This window comes from Macaca fascicularis, chromosome 3 (assembly GCF_037993035.2).
Source record: "Macaca fascicularis isolate 582-1 chromosome 3, T2T-MFA8v1.1".
Lineage (NCBI taxonomy): Eukaryota > Metazoa > Chordata > Mammalia > Primates > Cercopithecidae > Macaca > Macaca fascicularis.
The window spans coordinates 83,094,390-83,117,565 of record NC_088377.1 but is presented as its reverse complement, the minus strand read 5'-3'; the positions used below and the strand labels follow the sequence as shown (position 1 = coordinate 83,117,565).

The window sequence follows — 23,176 nt, the reverse complement described above, 5'->3', positions numbered from 1 at the left end:
AACAGCTTTGTAAACGGGCTGCCATAAGCCTTTGTGAATATATGGCAACGGGCACCCACTGGTCTTCAGATCTTGTTTACGTAGCTGGCGGCCACTGAGCAGGCAGGCTCAGAACGCTCTCATTTTCTACACGTTCCCTGCTAATGGGTCTTGATTACATGGAGCCTGTTCAGGCTGTTAGTATTAACTTCTCTTGAAACAAGGAGGTCTTTTGAAGCTTTGCTGATGTTTGGCCAGAGGCAGTTCTGTGGCTCAGAGTGTTTTGAAAGGCCCCAAGCCTTTTCACCCTGAAGGGTTGTAATTTTGTGCAGCAGGCTGGCCAGTCAACCCTTAGTATATGCGGCGGATTGGTTCCAAGACACCAGCACCCCCCAGTCCCCCACCACCCCCCGTGAGTATACCAAATCTGTACATACTCAAATCCTGCAGTCAGCCTCAAGGAACCTGAGTATAGAAAAAGTGGGCTTTCCATATACACAGGCTTCTCATCCTAAATAGACTGTATTTTCAATCTGTGTGTTGCCTGAAAAAAATCTGCACATAAGCAGACTCACACAGTTCAATTATCGTTCAAGGGACCACTGTGTAGCTAATGAAGAAAAGACTTGTTGAGTTTCCCGAATATCTCTGAAAATAGCAAGTGGGACAGGAGGTTGGCAGTATGTTTAGTGCCACTCCTATTCGGGACTCCCTAAAGGCAGAAGAAAATTCCAGAATGGGAAGCCAATTAGAAGGATGAGAAAAGACGTGGAAATTTCAAAAAGTAGTGGGAAAGATCAGAGGTATAAGACTCTCCTAAGGCCAAAACACAGACAAGAATGTTCACAGGCAGCATTATTCATACTAGACAAAAAGTGTTAAGAGCCCAAATGCACACCAGCCAACAAATGAATAGGCAGAGTGTGATGTGCCCACACAGTGACACACCACAGCCATTAAAGGATGGAGTGCAACAAGAATGAAGCTGGAACACTTAGGCTGAGTGAAAGAAGTGAATCACAGAAGGCCACTCATTGCACGACTCCAAGGAGTGAGACGTCTGGAATAGGGAAACACAGAGAGAAGGAAAGTAGCTTCACGGTTGCCAGGGGCTGAGGAAAGGAGGAACTGGGAATGACTGCTCATTGAGTACAGGGCTTCTTTTAGGGTGATGAAGATGTTCTGGAATTAGATAATGGCAACAGTTCCACAACCTTGTGAACGTACTAAAAATCAATGCCTTGTATACTTTAAAATGATTAGAATGGTAAATTTATGTGCCGTGAATCTGATCTCAATACATAAAAAATAAGAATATTCTCAGGCTAGAAACCACATGGTAACAAGGGCATATTTAGCAAGGGCAACCAGCCCGAGGCTCCCACGTGCACTCAGGTTTAATGCAAAGCATCTGGGGACAGAGACAGGCTCTGACCTCGGGTAGACAGGGGATTTCTGCAACAGAGTCTGCAGCATACAACATTCAAGGAGAGAGAAGACACTCTCTTCTGTGCGCTGGTTACCGGAATGAAACCAACGCTGTGATCAGACCATCCTCTAGTGCAGGGTTCCAGGACAAAAGAAAGCCGCCCACCTACACAGATCAGGGTATGGCTTCTGAGGAGGCCATTACCTGGACTGCAGGTCAGCAGCTGATGTGCAGGGCCTCCCGTGAAGTTCCTCCTCATGAGGAGAGACACATGAAAGTGACATCTAAATTCGCATAGCTCCTGGTAGAAAGTTCTGATTTGAAAACATGATACCACCAACTTTCAACAAATGGAGGTCCCTCCAGCCCCTGACTGCCCTTTCTCCCCACTGTCTCCACCGTTTGCTCCTTTCTGAACTTTCTTTCCAAGGACACGTCCTCCTGAGCTGACATCCCTACCTGTCCACTACACTGAGTCTGTGCGATCCCTTCTCCAATGTCAGTCCCCTCCCCGTCCACCTTGGCAGACAGGCCCGTTCCAGGTGCTCTATGGAGGGGCAGCTGTGTGCCCAGAGGCCAGGAAGGGGCAGCCTGTGCCTCCTGCACTCCACTTCAGAACACTTTCACCCAAAACTCATTTCTCTCTGGAAACTGGTACCCCTGGCTACAGCGTTCTCCAGCCCTGTGGGCTGCCACTGCCCCTCACTTCCCAGCCCATCCCCCACACGTCCATGCCTCCCTGGGTCTCAGCTCAAACACTCTCATCACAAGCATTTCTGTGGTTTCTCCTGGGAAACCATCAACATTTTATTGGGACCCTCGCCTTGACTCTTTGGACTTTAGAGAACTTTCTTTGGTTTCACTTTAGAATTTCTCATGACATACCCTCAACTTCCTCCAAACTTCGAAAGCCCTGAACTTTTCAGGAGTGGCAGCCAGGCCTCTCCTTTCTCTAGCAGCCTCTACAGCTCCCTGGCTCCTGCTCTTCTCTGCATGTATCCAGTCCTTCCCTCAGCACAGTGGAGTCGGAAGCCAATGTATGTTTAACTCCAGCACCAAATTTAAGACATCAAGGGCAACACAGAACCACGGTACTTCCTCTCCTAGCCCATCTAGACCCACAAGGCCTGCTGTCTCCCTCACCTGTGGCCCATGTCCATGCCCTTGCTGATGTGCATGCCTCTGAAAGCAGCTCTACCAGTGTGGCGTCCACACATTACTGAGCACCGCCCACCCCAGCAACCACCTGTTTCCAGGGGAAGCTCCTCCAAGCTGTCCCAGCTTTCAATACCTCCACTCCCCAGACTGTTGTCCACTCCCAGCAGACAACCTCGCCTGCCTTGCACAGGTCAAGTGATGCCACAGCCAGTGAACTCACTCCTAGTCGGCTCTCTACCCTTCTCTGCATCTTGGCTCCTGCACTGGGCACCCTGCCTTGGACACACTCATGGTGCTCTCAGACTCCTGCCTCTGTGAATCCAATCCCTGCCTGCACTGAGCTTGGCACATCGGCAGAAGGAGATTCACAGCCGGCGACCAAGTCCCCACTCCTGGCTTCACCAACTAGCCCTCTGACCCCTCCGAGTGTGGTAAGGATTAAATACGTTAATGCAAGCTGCATGCTCGGAAGGTTATGCGGCTCGTGAGCAGGACTCAGCAAGGGTGAGCTCTGATAACAACAACCATTAGCCATTCCAGCCCTGTCCCGGCCTCTGCACGGAGCTGTGCCGTCCAATTCAGCTCTGTATCTGCAGCACCCAGCACTGCCCGTGCTCAGTGAGGCAGGGAGGGGATGGAGACTGCATCCTGGGTCCTACAGAGCCTGCCTGGCAAGCACACGCGGCCTCTGGTTCTCTTTGATGAGCTTCCCAGAGGTTGACCACTCTGCCTTCACTCCCCAGGTGACCTACCCGAATCCTCAGACTTAGCAATTAACAAGAGAGCAATATCTTTTTTTTTTTTTTTTTTTTTTTTTTTTTTTTTTTTGAGACGGAGTCTGGCTCTGTCATCCAGGTGGGAGTGCAGTGGCCGGATCTCAGCTCACTGCAAGCTCCGCCTCCCGGGTTTACGCCATTCTCCTGCCTCAGCCTCCCGAGTAGCTGGGACTACAGGCGCCCGCCACCTCACCTGGCTAGTTTTTTGTATTTTTTTAGTAGAGACGGGGTTTCACCATGTTAGCCAGGATGGTCTCGATCTCCTGACCTCGTGATTCGCCCGTCTCGGCCTCCCAAAGTGCTGGGATTACAGGCTTGAGCCACCGCGCCCGGCCGAGAGCAATATCTTACATGTACAGGAATAAAGAATGAACCCCCAATACTACGAGAAAGATGGTTTCCTCGCAGCCTCTGCCCACCCTCGGGAAAGCACCCAGAATGCCCATCACTCAGTGGCTCCCCTGCTGCTTTTCCTTCTGCCTCATCCTAGTCAGGGGCCCAGCAGCATCCCGGACTCACTGCTACGAGTTCAGGGGCAATGTACGGCTACAGCTGCCACCAAAGGACAGCTGCTGAGATCTTGGCATAATTCCCACAATCAATCAACACCAAATCTTGCTATTGCTCTAACCATTTGGCCTAATTTCAGTAAGAATATATCCCAGGTCACAAATTAGCTCACATTCACACTGACAAAAATAAATACTATTGAATTTTCATAGTATAATTTTCCATAGACTGTCACCACCATGAATCCTAAATTAATTCAACTTTCCATGGTGAAGTCTGAAAGACCACGATGCCAGAGGGTGTATTTTCCTTGTTAAGAAATCATCACTATGCACTTGTAAAGAAACACTAAACACATCTCTGGCTCTTGGTATGTGGCAAAAAACTTCCTGGGGACAGTTGTACACTCCTCCTGGGCCCTATCAACTGGAGGGGGTCCCCCCACATCCACAACAGGCAGGACACACACAGGACACTTGCTGGGGACTCCCTCCTCCTGCCCACAGAAACCTGTTTTCTCAGCTCCTGGGGTCCATGACTTTCCCTGCACTTCGCAACAGTCTCTTGGGTCCTAGGGATTTAAATCTGGGCTCCCAATTCCAGCCAGAGCAACTGTCACTGGGTGTCCACCCTCGACAGGCCTTGACTTTGGCCCCCTCTTTGTGACATGCTCTTATCACACCCCTGGCTCACACAGCAAAGTGGTCACCGTCTCCTACCCTGGTCCGTGGACCTCCATGCCAGGTCTCCCCAGCGGAGAGCAAGGCTCTAGGTATATGGCTGTGCTGAGGCAACAAGCCAGGCGGTCTCAGCTTTGCTCAGCCTGGCGTGCATTCCAGTCCAGCACAGTGTCCACAGGGGGAAAGGAGTGCTGTGGAAACCAGCTTTCATCCACAAAGTAGGTCAGATTGCTCCTATCAGCAAGATAAACTGAGCACGTCTGAAGATCCCTTAAAGCTTGCTTTTCTTACATAAAAGCACAAGCTGCCATTATATCAACCCTGTTTTTCAAGAAATAGGTGGATGTTTTACATAAAATATCCTCTGCAATCTGTGCTACGTTAAAAAATTTATGTGGGGAACACACCCACTAGTCTCTGACACCTATACCTTCTACCTCACATGCCCTGCGCCCCACGGCATCTTCGATAACAGTAACGGAATACAACAACGGCATCCCCTCTGTCCTTGGACCTACAGAGAGAATAAGAGACAATTTACATGCAACTGAATGCGTGTTTAACATCAAGTATCTTGTTTGTCAACATTTAAACACAATTTTAACTATCTAAAGTCCCAGAATTAACCGTATAGGGTCAGGGTGCCCAACTTTCAATAGCAGAACTTGATCTTCAAACAAATCTTTATGCAGAAACCAAACATGAAAAACAGAAAAAGATCAAGATGGGACTGGGGCTGTGGAGGGTTCTGGCAGAAGTGGATGGAGAGAGGCTGGGGCTGCTCCTTAACAACCAACTTGGAATCCTGGGGCCACAGGCATGGAGTTTGAAAGTTGCTGACCCCAAGAGTGTTGTTACTCTAAGGTCAATGCCAGTACCAAGAACATCGCCATAAAAGGCAGGAGAATCATTTGCTTAAAGGGAGCATGCATGTGGATGGTGGTCTCCTAGCCCAGATGGCTGAATGGGGCCAGAGACGCAGGCCATGAGGGTGCACCTCCGTGTAAGGGTCCCTGTCCCCATAAGGACAAAGGACCCAAGTCAAAGAGATTGTCCCAGTTGCCCCTTTTGTATGAATACCTCCCTTTCCCAAGTCATCCATAACCTTTCCCTCCCCTAGGAAGCCCTGGCAGCTGTCTTGCAGCACTTTCCAAAGAAAGGAGTAGATGAGACAGTCTTGCATGTGTAATCTAAAAGGCCTCCCCAGACATTCCTTTAAGCCTGAAAGAGAAGAGCCAGAGCACACACAAGTCCAATTCTTCCAGCCAAGGGTTGAGGAAGATGATGAGGATGACCCTGTGGGCCAGGCACACAGAAGGGTGTGCATGTGAGGAAGAGACTCTGCTTTTCTTCAGTCCCAGCCTCGTTCTCTCTCACATTTTGGTTCTGTTTATCAAATACTTAAAGTCAGCAGGTGCTCTCTTTCCCTGACTTGGCACAAGTGCAATTGCAGGCTCTTACAGAGAGGCAAAATGAAGTTGCAGCCCTGCCTCTTTCAGGCAATGGAGAGAAAGGTTCTGCCCAAGGAAGACACAGATGAAAACTCAGCAGGTTTGACTGAGTGCCATTCAGGCTCCCTGCTCACACCAGGAGATGGGCAGAAGACCACATCTGGGAAGAGGGGCTTGACTGAGATGTGACTTGGAAAGGAGTGGCAGCAAGGGCCTTGTAAGAAGAATAAGGACCAAACCCTCACTACACCAGGGTCTACACACACACTGCTGCTCACGCTGGGTGTGGGAAGCTTGGTGCTCAGGGTCCCAGGGAGACTGTAGGGATGAAGCCCTCTTCCAGATTCACGTCTCAGGGAATCCGCCGGCAGAAGAACAGTCAAGGTTGTAGTCCCCATAGGTGGGAATTAGAGTCCAAAGATCTGCAGCTTTGGGGAAGGAATGCAGGGCAGGGGCATGAATCATTGCATGCATGTTGGTTAAGTGGGCAGGGTCACCAAAGAGCGGTGGAGATACTGACCACAAATAGCAGAGGAAAGTGAAAAAAGATTAAGAAGCACAGCTCCACTGGACTCTAAGAAGACACAGTAGGCCAGGCACGGTGGCTCACACCTGTAATCCCAACACTTTGGGAGGCCCAGGTGGGCAGATCACCTCAGGTCAGGAGATCAAGACCAGCCTGGCCAACATAGTGAAAACTCCATCTCTACTAAAAATAGAAAAATTAGCTGGGCATGGTGCAGGCACCTGTAGTCCCAGCTACTCGGGAGGCTGAGGCAGGGAGAACTGCTTGAACCCGGGAGGTGGAGGTTGCAGTGAGCCAAGATTGGGCCGCTGTACTCCAGACTGGGTGACAGAGTGAGACTCCCTCTCAAAGAAAGAAAAAAAAAAAAAAAAAAAGAAGAAGAAGACACAGTAACTGCAGTAATACAAACAAACCGTCCACCTTCTAGACCCCTGTCTGCATGCACAGGACACCTCGTCCAGTGGGATATTGGGTGTACCCTTCCTTCCAGGAAGCAGAGGAAGCCCAAGGTTTATGTGCCGACTGGGGGTTGGAGGGACCCTGAGGACCCAGGACGAATCCAGCCAACTCTCAGCACCTCTTTCACTGTCCCAGGGGGTGACACTACTTAACTCTTAAGGCCACTCTTGTGGGCTGATTTCTGCAAACTTGACAGGACAATATACAACTTGAGCCAATTCCTCTGATTCCTGTCAGATTCGAAAAGTAATGAGCACTTAATGAGATGGTGGCTCAGGGCCTGGAACAACTCTTTTCACTGCCCCCAATGCCACCCTCACTCTTCTGATGGAGTGCATCATTTTTTGAAAGTAACCCCCACACAACTTGATCCTGGTTGTAACAGAGGGTAGGCTTCTCACACTTTAGACAGGAGGAAGCCGGCGCCCCCAGGCCACTCTCTCAGGTGACATTCAGGAGGACTTGCTGTTTGGTCTGTGATCACGCCTGCAAGGAGGTCCTTTGGTGTTTGTGGGTTGGAGGCTTGCAGCCTCAATTCATAATCAAAGGATGCAGAGGGAGGAAATCTCAGGCTCAGAACAGGACTACAGGCCCATCTGGCCTGTTTCTGTCTCAAACAACTTCAGTTGCCTGATGAGAGCTGCTTTTCACTGGAGCTATCTAAACAAGCAATGCTTAGAAAAGCCTGGTTTGGGGGCAAGACCTAAAGAAACATTCTTCTGCCTGGTGGAGAGTCAAATCTCACAGGGTGGCTGAACACCATGCAAAGCGCCCTGGAGCAGCTCTGGATGTTAGGGGGCAGCACCCCATCTGGCCAACAAGAACCCAGGCTGCAGACACAAGGCACCGTGTGTACCTAAGCATTCAGCAAAAAGCAGAGCCAGGACTGAAGGATCTGTCAGGTGCCATCGGCCCCATCCTCCACTAAGTTGTCAAAGCTTACTTCACTTTTCCAAATCTTAAAACCCAACAGCGTCTGGGGAGGAAAGTTTTCAAATCCATTTTCAAAGTGGCAACACTTGAATGGTCTCAGCCTGATCTGGCACTTCTCGGCCAGCTCTGCACACTGCGGCCAGCGCTTCCTGAGCCAACACGTCCTCACAGTAGCCTGTTCCTGGAACTCGGAACAGCTTTCTGAGAACACGGTATGGCCACTTCAGAACTGTCTGATTGCGAAGGTTGTAGACAAATGTGAATCTCCTCAGTCTGCTCCCTCAAGCAGCCCCATGGGAACCCCAAAGCCTGGACTCTGGAAATGTTCATCAAGGTATCCACTTAAAGTGGCAAAGCCCAGGCCTGGCAATGCCATGGCCCTCATCCTGCACACTCTTGCAAGACTCAGATGAAAACGCAGCATCGTTTGAGCTGCACTCAAAAAGTCGTAGGTCAAGGCAAGAAACCAAGGACAAGAGTGACAGAGCCGGCCTTCATGTCCAACCTTCAGCCATTCTTGAAGCTTCCCTGCTGCTCAACCCTTCCTCTAAATCTGTTGTAGAGTCTTACTCATCTGTCTCCTAAATACCTGAAAGCCCCTATTCTCCTTCACCAGAGCCACACCCAAGTCCAGGCCTCCGTCAGTTCTTAGCTGGGGAGTCCAGAAGCCCATTCTCTACTCTCCTTCCTCTCCAGACTCTGCCTCCCCCAGGGCGTCCTCCAGTCCCTTTGTTATCTTTCTGTATCCTCTAGTCATGTGGCTCCTGGGATCCTCACTGTCACCCAGCAAAGGAGCCAGGCTCAGGAAAGGAAGCTGAGGTTCCCCGATCTCACGATCCATCACACATAGCACCTGTTACTTCCTCCTGCACACCAGCCAGGCGGAATACACTTCCACCTCGTGAATATGTCCTGCTCACCTATGCCCCATGCCCAGGGCTAGGCATACTCTGTCTGCATTCCCTAGCTGCAAGGGCTGTCCTCTTCATGAAATCTCCCTGGATTGCACAGGCAAAGTAGTTGATTCTCTTCAATTCTTTCCTAATTCCTGGTATACTCCAATTATGGTACATGGTGCACCCTGTGGCAACAACTGATGTATATCTGTGTCTTCCCAATTAAAGAGTCTGCTCTGTTTCTTCCTGCACCCACCCCAGCATCAGAACCATGGGAATTCCCAAGAAAATATGAGATGCATGAATATGACAAATGGTGTGAACAGTAACAAAAATCTCAGAGTTGGAGGGAGGTATCTTTAGAGTCATCCAATTAAAACAGGCCACTTTACAGACTGGAAAAGTGAAAGAGAATGTGGTTTATGAGAACAAGTGTCCCGATGGGGAGTGTGGCCACTGACACGGATGCTCCAGAGACGTCCAGCGAGGAAAATGAGATGTTCTCCATGGGGCTCAGTAACATGGGGGTCCAGGGCTTTGCAGAGCCTCCCTGAAGAGTGCTGTGGGGAGAATCCTGTCTGGAAGGGCTGAGGCCCAATGGTGGGGAGAAAAAGGAAGTGAGGGCATTTTTCATCTCTTTGAGCCATGGAGAGGAGGGAGTAATGGGATCTGTCTACACACTGCGTTATTGGTGGTGACATTACAAATCCAGGGACACATATGCTGCTGTGGGCATTCCCTTAGACCATCAGAGCAAGTCTGATCCTGAAAGGGCAGGTGCATCCTACTAGGGTAAGAAATCCCCCCACCCACAGCCCTCTTGTGTGACGAAGAGGTGGGGCACTTGGTGAGACTCAGCCCAGTCTCACTGAGTCTCAAAGAGGAAAGTCAAGGGTATGAGCCCTGTCCTGCACGGTCTCGAGCACAGGACACACTCTGAGCCACAGCTGCCATCGCTGACAATGTACAACGCCAGAAGGCTACCAGGGTCCCTGGCCGGTTCCTAGCTTTTGATTTCTCATTGGATCTGCTCTCTTTATCTCTAAAATGGGCTCACAGGCTCTCTCGAGGATTAAGATACCATAGTGAGGCTTCCGGCAGGCTGGCACACTGTGTACCGCGAGACATTCTTCCCCCCCCTCGGGGACAGCAACCACTCCAGGGAACACTGACACGACCACCATCCCCCGCGGCCACCACCTGCCAGGACCACAGACCCACGGGGAGACCAGGACCACGTGCTCTTCTCTGTGCTGAAGACAGGGCATTTGTAATCGTTTGCCCACACTGGAAAGGATTCAAGGCTGGCTCCTTTCTGAGCATAGAAGCAGAATGTGCGCTCACACATCAAAGCAGGCACTCCCCTAATGCAGGCCCAGACTGAAGGCAGCTGCGGAGGGCTCCATTCCAGGACAGCAACCACTTCTAGAGAAAAATGTGGCTTAAGTCAACATTTTTTGGGTTTTTTAACCAGGCAAGGGCGGGGATAGAAAAGGCAGAGGCGGGGGTGGAAAAGAGAGTGCCGCAATACATCATTCTCCCAGCTAAAAGAGAATGTTTCAGAGGCTGCCAAACCTTAACTCCTCAAAGCATTGGACAGCTTGGAAGACTAAAGCCCCAGTGGGAATGCGGCTGGGACTCCGCCTTCCACTCGCCAGGCGGTGTCCAGTCCAGGGACCTGAGCCAGGCACTGCTGACCGCAGGGAAGAGCGAAGCCTGCCTGGAGTAAGAGCTCACCAATGCAGCAGACCGGCCTCCACGCCAAAGAGGGGCTGAGGAGGGCTGCAGAGTGGAAAAGAGGAGGGAAATTCAGCAAGGATGAGTTTTCTATCCAAAGGTGACTACTCTTTCTGGGGAACACCTTCTCAAAAGGACCCAAGCCTGGGGATTCTGCAGAGCTTTGGTGGCAGAGGTGGTGGTGGCAGCCTCGTGTCTCGCAGGAGAACTTGGAAACCCTGCAGGAGTGCAGCAATAAGATCAAATGCACTTGGGAAGCCCCTCTAAGGGAATCCAGCGTGCTCAGTGAGAAGGACACGGGAAGAAAAGTTTAAAGATGTGCACAGATGCTCAAGGAGGTGGGTTAAGTGAAAAACTCAGGCTATAAAACAATGCACAGACTGATCTTATTAAGAGAAATGACATGGTACTTAGAAATCATGCCGAAAATACACCAGTGACGAGTGCTTCATCTCTAGATGGTAAGATGGGGGTAATTATTCCTTCTTTCTTTTTGATAATTTACATCTTCAAAAAAATATTGATACAAGCTTAAATGTATGTATAATAAAGAAAGAGAAGCATTAAACTCACTCCACTGAATCAGGTACCCCAGACACGCCAGACAGCACGTGGGGATGGAGGGGATTCAGGAGGAGAGGATGCAGATCTGAGGAAAGGCTCTGTGCTTGTCTGTAACTCAGGAGCTGGAATTCTCAGGAATGCTCAGGCAGTGGTTCAAGAGAAGGTTGCTGAGATCCGGTTTTGGGAGAGGACTCAGATTCTGTGTGGTGGGTTCTGGGCTAAGCATCCGGGTAACAGTCCTGAGCTCACTCTGAGTACTCCCCTGTCCCTCCACCTCCCTGGGGGTGCTCATGGGCTTCAGATATCATTGAGGCTGCAAGGGATGAACCAGGCGCTGGGAGGAGGCTGCACTCTCATCCACTATATCCATGAGGAGTCTGAGCATGACTCTGCCCATAAAGGGGGTCTCTGCTGTTTTATGAAGCCTGGAAGCCCTCAGAGAACATGAACCCCAGAACCCCTTCCACTCCTCTTCTGTAACTGATCCTCTTGATGTCTGCTGGGCAGACATAGCCACTGTCTCATGACAATGAGCACTGATTCCAAGCTCTCAGCTGCTGACCCCTTAGGGAGCCAACAGAAGCGTCTGTGTCCCTGAAGTGGGCACCTGTCACTGTCCGGGCTCCGTACCCATCTCCTCTTCCTCGGGGATGACGCTTGCATTTTCCCCTGGGAAAATGGCCTTCTTCCCTCCATGCGTGCAGCCTGGGTGTGATGCTCTGCCCACCCAGCCCTAGCTCAGCCCACGACCCAAGCAATGCCATGCAGTGTCTGTTTTCCAGGAATATGAACGTAAGTAGAGCGACGCGGGGCTGAGCGCTGGAGCCTGTTATCCTAGTGCTGGTCCCTGCAAAGGGTCCCTGGGGGTGGCCGCCCAGACCACAGAACAGCTTTCAGTGGCACTGTCCCTTTCAAAACCTCCACCAGCTGGATGGCTCTGCTTTTGACTCCATAAGCTCTTCCATGGCCTCCCAAAAAATTCCTTTATTCCCCCCAAATTTCCTGAAGTTGATTTAAAGATCATTTATCAGTGGGAAAAAAAAAAACTGACACAATTCCAAGGGTTCAGAGCAGTGCCCACCTTTTGGATACTCGGGACAAGCACCGGGGACCCTGAAAAATGTGCAACAGAAGTAGCAGCAGCAACAGAACAAGTGAGCAGGGCTAGCCCTGGCCCAGGAAAACCCGTGAGACAGCCAGGTAGGATGATTTTCATACAACATGCTTCATTCTTCAACAGCCCCTTAAGTGCCCTGTTTCCTTGGAGCAAGGTCAGTCCGTGGAGAAGCAAAGATTTAAAGTGTAGAAGCATGAACTTTCTGACCCACTCCACTTACTGCACAGGAAAGCTGTGAATCTGGCTGCAAAGTGCACCTGGCTGCCTTGGCGCCCTATCTGACTCCTCGCCCACCTGTCTGGGAACCACGGTCTCCCAGGTATCCTCCCCACTCTGCCCTGTTCTTTCTCAGTTTCTTTCCAGGATTCCTGTGCACCCACTCCCAATTGGCTCCAACCTTTGCATGGCAATGCCAGACCTTCTCTACTCGCCCCTAGACCCAACTCTCGGCGACAGAATCCCAAGTGGATGCCCAGACCATCACCTGCATGGCTCCAGCACCTCCAACCACACAGTCCACAGCAGTCTCCCAACTGCTCACACCACTGGCTCAGAAGATGCTGAATGAAAAATACACCAATGGGAGTTGTGATTTGTCATGTCAAGGCCTTAGATATTTAAAGTTCAAATTGCTTCTCTAATCATTCATTCAAGAAACACGCATTGAGTATCTGCTACGGACTGAATATTTGTGTCCTCTAAGATTCATACGACAAAACTTAATCCCCAGTGTGATGGTATTAGGAGGCAGGACCTCTGGACGGTGCTCAGATCATGAGGATGGAGCCCCCATAAGTGGGATCGATGTTCTCAGAAAGGAGGCCCCAAGGAGCTCCTTCTCCTCACCAACACGTGGAGACACAAGAGGGCAGGAGTCGGCAACCAGATGACAGCCCTCACCAGAATCCGCCAGGCTGGCTGCCTGATCTTGGACTTCCCAGCTTCTCAAAGTAGGAGAAATACATGTTTGTTGCTTAAGACACCCAGGTTACGGTCATCTGTTAAGGCAGCGTGAATGGGCTGAGAGGGCCTGGAAGTAAAGAAGTATCTCCCTCTGCATCTTCAGGAGACACTGCGGTGGTTGAGAGTGTTTAAGACTGAATTCTGTCTATTTCACCCAGTGATAACGGCAAGTCCTCCACAACGTAATGTAAGGATCTATACACACACGCTCACATACATACTTCCACAGATTCTCTGTAAAGTTTCATGTAACCCCTAAAGGGTGGTGAACACGCAACTGATTTTCTGTCTATATGTTTTCTACATAAAATCAACATGGGTCCTTTATCACCTGTGAGTGACGTGGCCGCAGGCGCCCAGCTTTCAGTTCCCTGGTTGTGACATGGGAAGGATAAAGCCTGCCCTGCAGGCAGGTCACAGGCTCAACTGGGAGCCAGTTTGGGGACAAGAGCGGGGCACCCATGGAGGGGCTAAGCACAGAGTTGCCCTCCAGAGCACGTTCCTCACAGGAGCTGGGGCTCCTCCACACTGTCCACCAGACTTCACTGCTCCCCGCTTGCAGCATCGGCACAGAGACCACCCACCGGTGTTTTAGAACCCCTGCCTCCCTCATGGTCAATAACCCTCCAGGCTCACCCCTCCCTCGGCAAGCAAGGAACCTCCCAGCATCACGAGAATGTCCTTTTCACAACTTGCTTCCTGGTCTCCAGGAGACTCGGCACAGCCGCTGATTCATCGCCTCACAATAGAGCCCTGCTCGCTGGCTCCCATGCAGCAAGGGACCTCTCTAGTCAAATCCACTCGCCTCAGTATGGAATTTAGGATGCTGAGTCAGCTGTCCTCAGAGTCCCCACCCAGCTCTCCAAATTAGCCCCTTTCCCCATCTTGCCTTGCACTGATTATTTACACACTTCACCAACCACCGCTTTACCCTTCTCTCCTCCAGTGGAAAACATCACCGTGTGATGGACAGAATATAGCTACGCAGATGGGAAGAGACGTAACTGGAAAAAGAGCTCTGTGATCAAAAGTTTAATAACTGTTGTTTGATAAATCTCATGGCTTTAAGATTGCAGTGTGTACTGTGATCTTTTGAGAGACAATGTATCGTTTTCCAAGAGTTTTCAGCTACATTTCTTTTAATGTGCTGGTTATCTGGAAGGACTGATGTGTTGAATAATTCACACCAGCAAAGAACACTCTGTTTACTTTAGAGGCCAGAGCCAGGCTCTCCCTGTCCACAACAACTTGCCCACTAGCCCCAGATTTCATCTGTGTTTTAATGCCCTTACCATCAATAATCCATCTGTGGGTCTTGACCTCTGGTACAGGTGTATTTGGGTTGCAACAATTCCTTGAGTTGAAATTCCATCCCACAAGGCCTATGAAGGAGCAAGCTTCTCCCCAGAAGAACAGAGAGGAGCCGTGTGCTGCCCTGGGACACACAATTGGTGTCCTCTCTCACTGACCACAGACACCACCTTCCTGGAGTCATGGGAAGCTCCGCGACCCACAAAGATGGGGCGCTACTGCGGTTCTTTCCACAACACTTGCTTTTAGCTATTTCACATCTGGATGTAACTAATCTGACAAAAAGTGTTTTAATTTCTTTCCCAAAGCAAGTCTGATTCTCAGTCAGTGGTTGAAAAAGACAAGAGATCAGCATGACGTGCCAGGAAAAGCCTCAATTCCCCTCCTTTGAAATCAGCCTCCAGTTGTGTCTTGCGGAGATTCCAGCACACAGCTGCCTCTTCCTTCCTTTCCTCCTTCACGCTTCTAGCTGTGACCCAATGTGCATATTCCACAAGTGAACATAGGACATGTTTGGATGAGATTGTCTCGTGAAAAAGAGATTTAAATGATACAGTCATAAATCAGGAACACTAGACCAACAAGCAAACAGAAATTAAAACAAGATGTCTGTTGCATGTGGGGCCGTACAACAGTAGCTAGTTTGGCTGTGGTCAGCGCTTGGCATCCCCACATGCAAACAGGAAGGGAGGGGAAGAAGGGGGAACGGTCCCTGGCATTATACATACACATACATACAAGTTCAGGCCAAGAAGCTCCTGGATATAACTTCACTGACAGCTCATCCACCCGTTACAGCTTCACAAAAAGCCCTGAACCAAACTCACCATGCCTTATTCTCATGAAGACCCTCAAAACTCACAACTGTGTCACACAAAGGTGTGATTCTGGATCTCTGAGAAAAGAGAGGGATTTTCCTCTTCTGAGCGGACTGCAAAATACTTCAGATCTTTGAATGGGCTGTCTTCCCTGTGCCCTTCTCCTCCATAACTGCACACAAGATGACCACACGCACCTTCTCCGTCTGCACTGAGGTTCTCGTACGAGTCCCAGCGTATCAGTGGGTCTGCCGTGTTGTAGTCCACAATCACGCCGTGGTCGTTGTACAAGTGTTCGGACCCTGCACAGGGCACAGGCAGTAACATTAGTCCTAGTGAAACCCATCACCTCCGTCCACCTGACTCCACCACAAGGGCAGGTGAGCAGCCTGACTTGAGCAGGAGAGAGAAGCCTCTCCATTCTCCACCCTCCCGCCAGGAGCCACGACACTAATCAGAGAATGTGGAGGGTTTTCCACAAATAGAACCGTAGTTAAAACCACTAGGGGGAAGGGGGAAGTCAGCACTGCTCTTTCGTCCACTGTGTACCAGGCTTGGACACGTCTGCAAAACAGGAGTCTTCAGACCACCTCACCGATGAGGACACAGAGGCCCGGTAAGCTGTCTCTGAGCCTCAGAGCCCACAGATTTGAATCCAGGCTCCAGGCTCCTAGATCCACACTCCTCCCTTCAAGTCTTTCTAAGAATACCAAGGGGATTTTTAACACACAAGCCATGTATTTAAAGGTTTTTGCCTAAATCGATGACAATGAACACAGAAAAAGCATGAATATTTCCACAGCTATTATAAAGGGAAACAAAACTCCCATGCATGTGGATCTTGGTGATGGATCTGGACAATTCACCTTGATGATAAAGGGACTGGTTTCTTTTGAAATATATTTTTTAGGGAATAAATTTGTTTTGCATATAATACTGGCAGCCTACCGTACTTCTAATTCTCTTTTAAAAATGCTGGTTACTTTGGGGACAATGATGAAATCATGATGGAAATTTAAAAATTCCTTGAAACAAATGATAATAGTGACACAAGTTACCAAAACCTCCGGGATACAGCAAAGCCAGTGCTAAGAGGAAAGTTTATAGCATTAAATGCCTACATCAAAAAGTCTGAAAGATCACATATTGACAACCTAATGTCAAGCCTCAAGGAACTAGAGAAGCAAGAATAAACGAAACTCAAAGCTAGTAGAAGAAAATAAAAAAACAAAAATCAGTGCAGAACTAAATGAAATTGAAACAAAATACAAAAGATCAATGAAACAAAAAGCTGGTTTTTTGAAAAGATAAACAAAACTGATAGACCATTAGCTAGATTAACCAAGAAGAGAGAAGATTCAATAAATTCAATTAGAAATGAAACTGGAAAGATTACAACCAGCATGAAAGATCATTCAAGACTATTATGAGCACCTTTATGTATATAAACTAGAAAATTGAGAGACTAGTGGTCAATTCCTAGACACAGACAACCCTCCTCGATTAAATCAGGAAGAAATAGAAACCCTGAACAGACTAATAACAAGCAGTGAAAATGAATCAATAATGTTTTTTAATGCCAATAAAAAAGAGCCCAGGGCCAGATGGATTCACAGCTGAATTCTACCATCCATTCAAAGAACTGGTGCCAATCCTACTGAACAATTTCAAAAGACTGAGAAAGAGGAATCATCCCTAACTAACTCATTCTATGAAGCCAGTATCACCCTGATACCAAAGCCAGGAAATAATACAACAACAACAAAAAAGAAAACCACAGACCAACATCCCTGATGAACATAGATGCAAAATCTTCAACAAATATTAGCTAACTGAATCTAACAGCACATTAAAAAGATAATACACCATGATCAAGTGGATTTCATCCCAGGAAAGCAGGGATGATTTAGAACATATAGAAGTCAATAAATGTGATGCACCACATAAACAGAAATTAAAACAAAAACCATATGTCATTTCAGTAGATACAAAAAAGGCATTCGATAAAATCTAGCATCACTTTATGATAAAAACACTCAACAAACTAGGCGTAGAAGGGACTTACCTTGAAATAATAAAAGCCACGTATGACAAACCCACAGCTTATGTTATGCTGAATGGGGAAAGGTTGAAAGCATTCCCCTTGAGAAGTGGAACAAGACAAAGATGCCCATTTTCACCACTTCTATTCAACATAGTACTGGAACAGCACTGCCAGAGCACTCAGCTAAGAGAAAGAAATAAAGAGTACCCAAATTGGAAAAGAAGAATTAAAACTGTTGCTATTTGCCAATGATATGATCGTATACCTAGAAAATACTAAAGACTCCTCCAAAAGACTTCTAGATTTGATAAACAAATTCAGTAAAGTATGAGGTTTCAAAATCAATGTACACATATCAGTAGCACTGCTATACACCAACAATGACCAAACTGACAATGAAATTAAGAACTCAATTCTTTTTACAACAGCTGAAAAAAAAAAAAAAACTAGAAATATACTTAATCAAAAGGTGAAACATCTATTCAAGGAGAACTACAAAACACTGCTGAAAGAAATCAGAAATGACACTAGCAAATGGAAACACACCCCATGCTCATGGATTGGAAGAATCAATATACTGAAAATGACCATACTGTCCAAAGCAATCTACAGATTCAATGCAATTCCTATCAAAATACTAATATCATTTTTCACAAAATTAGAAAAAAAAATCCTAAAATTCATATGGAACCAAAAAGAGGCCCAAATGGCCAAACCAATCCTAAAAACAAAACATAAAAAAATCTGAAGGCATCACATTATTGGAATTCAAACTATACTATAAGGCTATAGTTACCAAAACATCATGGTATAAAAGTAGACACACAGATCAATGGAACAGAAGAGAGAATCCAGAAACACAACTGACTACAACGGATTGATCTTCAACAAAGCATACAAAAACATAAACTGGGGAAAGAATACCCTATTTAACAAATGGTGCTGGGAAAACTGGCTAGCCACATGTAGAAGAGTAAGACTGGATCCCCATTTCTCACCTTATATTATAAAAATCAACTCAAGATGGATCCCAGATTTAAATCTAAGACCTGAAACCATAAAAAGTTTAGAAGACCACATAGTTGAAAAACTCTTTTGGACATTTGCCTAGGCAAATAATTCATGACTAAGACCTCAAAAGCAAATGCAATAGAACAAAAATAAGTAAATGGGACCTAATTAAACTAAAAAGCTTCTGTACCACAAAAGAAATAATTATCAGAGTAAACAGAACCCACGGAGTGACAGAGAATATTTGCAAACTATGCACCTGACAAAGCACTAATATCCAAAATCTACAAGGAACTCGAACAAATCCTCAAGGGAAAAAAAACAAATAATCCCATCAAAAAGTGGGCAAATGATATGAACAGACATTTTTCAAAACATATACAAATAGCCAACAAACATATGAAAAAATGCTAAACATCACTAACCACCAGGGAAATGCAAATTAAAACCACAACGCAATACCACCTTACTCCTGCAAGAATGGCCAGTCACGCCCGAGGCTCTCCTGGCTGAGTGGCTGTGGGCAAGTCACACCACTTCTGGGGCTTACTGACACAAGTGGGCCTTCTTGTTCCACTATTCAATATCCTATATTTAAATAAAATTAATTACAGAAGTCTCCAAATATGTGCAAAGGCAGGAGACTAGTACTGTAGCCCCAGCATAGCCATCATGCACCTTCCATCTGTGTCAACAAGGACCTCCCGGTGTTCCACCAAGCTACCCACCTTGAATCTTCTCAGGCGTGGCAGAGAAGACTAATTCAACCTTCCCATAGTCAGGAAAACGGTCATCTGAAAAAACAATGTATTTTAACACATTTGTGGAGATGATTAACCAGAAAAGTATGGATTGACTTTGTCCTTTATTCCAACCAGTACAGCACCACTCCCAAATCTGCAATAAAGATGGCCCATGATACAGAAAGTATAGGCAGTATCATTGGTTATCCACAATTTTTTCCCCCAGAGATCAATGATCACTTTCTCCTAATTTGGGAACAATTTTGTCAGTAGGCTGAATTTTGGAAAGGGGGGTAGAGAGGATAGTGAAAGAATCAACCAAGGAGGTTCAACCACAGCTGCCCACAAGCACAGCGCCGCCAGCTCCGTGCCTCACCTTTGCTGGCATTGTCCAGATCCTCCTTCCCAAACACCAGCCCGTAGCCCTGCACAGCCCCAGTGTGAAACTGCAGGCGGAAAATGACGTCACGGGTGGCCGAGCGGTATTTCTTGTGGTAGCATTTCACCTGGGTTAGAGAGAAAAAACAAAACAAAGCAGCTGCAGCGGGGACACACGTTCCCAGCAAGGAACACACTCTGCGGAGGCCGGCACAGCAGGGCCTCCCCTCTGGACTCTGGCTGGGAGTTCACGCTTTGGAGTGCAACTCCAGCCCTGGGCACAGGCGCCTGCAGACAGCTGGGCTGCAGGCAGAGGCACCACACTGCCGCTGCTGGGTGCGGGGCTCCCCTGGAGGCTTCAGTGTGTTCCCTGTGCTGCTCCTGTGGAACCACAGCCTGAACACCACCATCGCTAGTCCTCAGAGAGGCCACACCTAAACCCTTTCAGACCACGAGAATGTGCTCTGTTTTGGAACACATCTGAAAAATGAAATTCCGTGGTCTCTTTTTTTCTAGACTTTAACAACTGATTGTGATAGCTTTTCTTTGATCTCAGCGCTCCATGTTGCAACTTAAAGCTTTTTGTTTTCCAAAAAGCAGCAGCCGGTCATTACTGCGTGTACTATGCTAAATGACTATGTGCATGCTGTAATTTAGAGACAGAGACACAAAGGAAGAGGAAGGGAGAGAGGGAGACAGAGACGGTGCTGGCATTTAGCTTCCCATCACCTGCTGTCCAGAGGTCCCGTTGGGGGTCGTGTGAGACAAGTGTTCAGAATCACCCTGATGTGATTTGAACTCAAGCTGGGGTTCACGAGGTCCCCAGGGTGCAGCTCAAGCATCCTAAATGGTTGTGCCAATGAGCCAAAGGGTAGAGCCCTTCCTTGCAGATGCTTGGCATGTGGGGAACGGTGGGCAGAGCAGAAGGCTGCGTGTCCTGACCTGCCTTTATAACTGGGGACCACCTGCTTCTTGTGACCGTGCACAGCACTGGCATCACTGGGAGGGTTCTCAGGCCACAGACGGGGGAGCTGCAGGGCAGAGACACCCCTCACTCACAGAACAGGGGCAGGACCACCAGGTAGTGGCACTTTCCCAAATCCCCAGAGGGTCGAAGGCCCTGGACAGGCTGGATTCCGCTCTCAGACCAAACCGTGCACAGGTGGGCACCTCCCCCACCACCAGGCTGTGGGGTAGTGACTACCAGAGACAGACACGTTCCCATAAGAGAGATTTTTCTTGGAGAAAGATGGCTTTACAATATCACATGCCTCACAACAGTAAATGACAAGCCACCACAGCAGGTATGATCCGGACCAGCATGCAGGAGAACGCGGCAGGGAGGGCTCTGTCTTCCCTAAGCAGACAAACGTCCACCAGAGGAACAAAAAGCCCAGAAGCCCAGCCCAGGAGGCAGGGAGCTGTGACTCCAGGCAGAACCAGAAGATATTTACCTTTGTGCTATCTGCAAGGAAAGGGATGGATAAATAAACCAAAAAATATAATTAAGACTGTGGAAGGATGTTCCCTGTTGACAAACACGACTGGGTCTCCCTTGCACGGCCTGGCGCTGGCCAGGGGTGCTGTAAACATGGGGCTCAGACCCAGGCCTCGCCTCCAGGGGCCCAGGAACCAGGGCATTTGTAACTAGAGAACTGGAATTGTGAAGAAATGTTGCCTCAATTTGCTTTCCAACAGCCAATGGCACATTGGCCACAAATCTACCACCTCTGTCTGAGACTGATTTCTCAGCAAGACTCAATCAAAGGCTGTCCTTGTAGGGATCCTTTCAGGATGTTCTGAGAGTATCTGGGCCCCTCCTCTGAGCTCCCCACACCCCACACTCACTACGCTGACCACCCATCAACTGCTTCAACCTGGAGCATACTATAGAGATCCCCAGAGGGAGGTCCTTCTGACCAGGGGTAAATCCACACATGCGCACCCATTGCTAGGGATGACAGCACCCATCTCTCCCTATCTGCCTTCTTCCCACTGGGCGCCTTACAAATGGGGAGTGAAAAGTGGTTAGGGAAGGGGAAAGGAAAAGAGAAGCCCCAATTCAAGCCAGTCTTGCTCTCAAATTTTATAAATATTTAAGGGAACCAGAGATTTAAAAAAATAAAAACAACAACACGATGTCAGCTGGTGGCTCACGCAGTTAAAGCAGCCTGTGCTGCCATGGGCGCCAATGTCTGCCCGCAGGGGGCAGGAACCTCCTCAGGAGGCAGCTGTGCGCTCAGTCCCAGCAGGCGGGGAGTGTCCCGGGTGAAAACGGAGGGAGCTGTGGGCTCCAGGCCGGGCCGCATAAGAGGCACAGTGGAATATCCCCAACCGCAGCTCACGGTGCCCCTCCCGTCAATACCACTCCACCCAGCACAGGGCCTCCTTCCAGGCCAGGTCCCGCCCTCCCTCTCCAGGAATCCAGGATGCTCCCCCAGGTTCCCCCAATGCTCCTCACAGCAGCTACACACAAACACACTGCTCCTCCTGCAGCATTCCCAGCTCCCTCCACATACCAGAAGGGAGGAGAAAGCAGGCCACGGCGCCCAGGAGGTACAGAGGGGCAGGAGATGGGAATCGGCCTGTCCCAAACAGGTTCCTCTGCAGGCCCCATATGATTCTCCTATTTTTCATAGCACAAGCTTTCAAATACTCCTAAGGCTCCGCAGTGAAAGAAAGAGTGGTCTATCCCACTGGCAGGGAACAACTGCTGCCTGAAATCACGTGGTCCTCCCTTCAGAGGTTTTTCTGAGTATTTTAAGGCTAACTTTGTTTGCTAGCTTGAGATCCTAACGGCCTCATGATACACACTCCCTGCTTCATATTAAACCTCTTTCCCCTTGATTAAGGGAGGTAAAAACCACCCCCTCCAGTCCTCCAGACCAAGTCATGAACTGACTCCAGCTTCTTCTGAAAGACACAGAAAACTACAGGATTTTCCCTACCTCAGAGCTCCCAGCAACCACCATCAACACAGCAGGTCAGATCTCGAGACAAAATCCACTCACCAACCAGGAGCCCTCCATAGTGTGCAATAATTATGCATCAACAAATCTTTTTAAGACCAATGGCAAGAGATCAGAATTACGCTTGCAACACATAACAGAAAGAACAATCAACATGACACTTGGTATGAGAGCCCCCAAATGCCTCCCTTTAAGATATAAAAGTAATGCAAACACTTCGTAAAGATTAGAGTGATTCAAGTCTATAATTTTCCCTTCATCCCTCGGGCTTTAATTTTATTTACCTGGGTCTCCCCAGAGTGTTTCTAGAATACGTTGATCCTTTGCCTTCAGATTTTAGAGTATCTGCACTTAAAATAACAATTCAAAGATGTGCAGTCACAATTCTGCAGTATAGAAAAATGAAATGAGAAATAGCAAGCACTGCAACAAAGGCTGCGCATGGCCTGTCACTATGCTATCGTAGAGCCAACCACAAAAGTACTTGGGTGTGATGCTGACATCACAAATCGCTGGGAGCACTCAGATCTTGAGAAAGTTGCTGCCTCTTTAGACTTTACATTCTCTGACCGCAAAATGAGAATTATGATATTGACCTGGCTATGTTGTTATAAAGATTAAATTAGCACTACATATTAATATAATTTGTAAATCCAACAATGTTATACTATATTTATACAAATATATTATTTAAAGGGCATAAGCTTCTAGAGAGAGAGCACTT

At 48.3% G+C, this 23,176-nt stretch overlaps 1 protein-coding gene across 30 annotated transcripts in view; it reads right to left on the bottom strand.

Moving 5' to 3' along the window:
* The window catches only part of TNS3 (tensin 3), a 309,070-nt gene that overhangs the window by 102,131 nt on the left and 183,763 nt on the right, over positions 1 to 23,176 (bottom strand). For all 30 annotated transcript variants that reach the window (XM_005549633.4, XM_074035041.1, XM_065541982.2 and 27 more), the window contains 3 exons: positions 19,482 to 19,611; positions 19,091 to 19,156; positions 15,505 to 15,609 (listed from right to left, as the gene is read on the bottom strand). In XM_005549633.4, the coding sequence (XP_005549690.3) occupies positions 15,505 to 15,609; positions 19,091 to 19,156; positions 19,482 to 19,611 (301 nt within the window). The remainder of the gene's footprint in view (positions 1 to 15,504; positions 15,610 to 19,090; positions 19,157 to 19,481; positions 19,612 to 23,176) is intronic.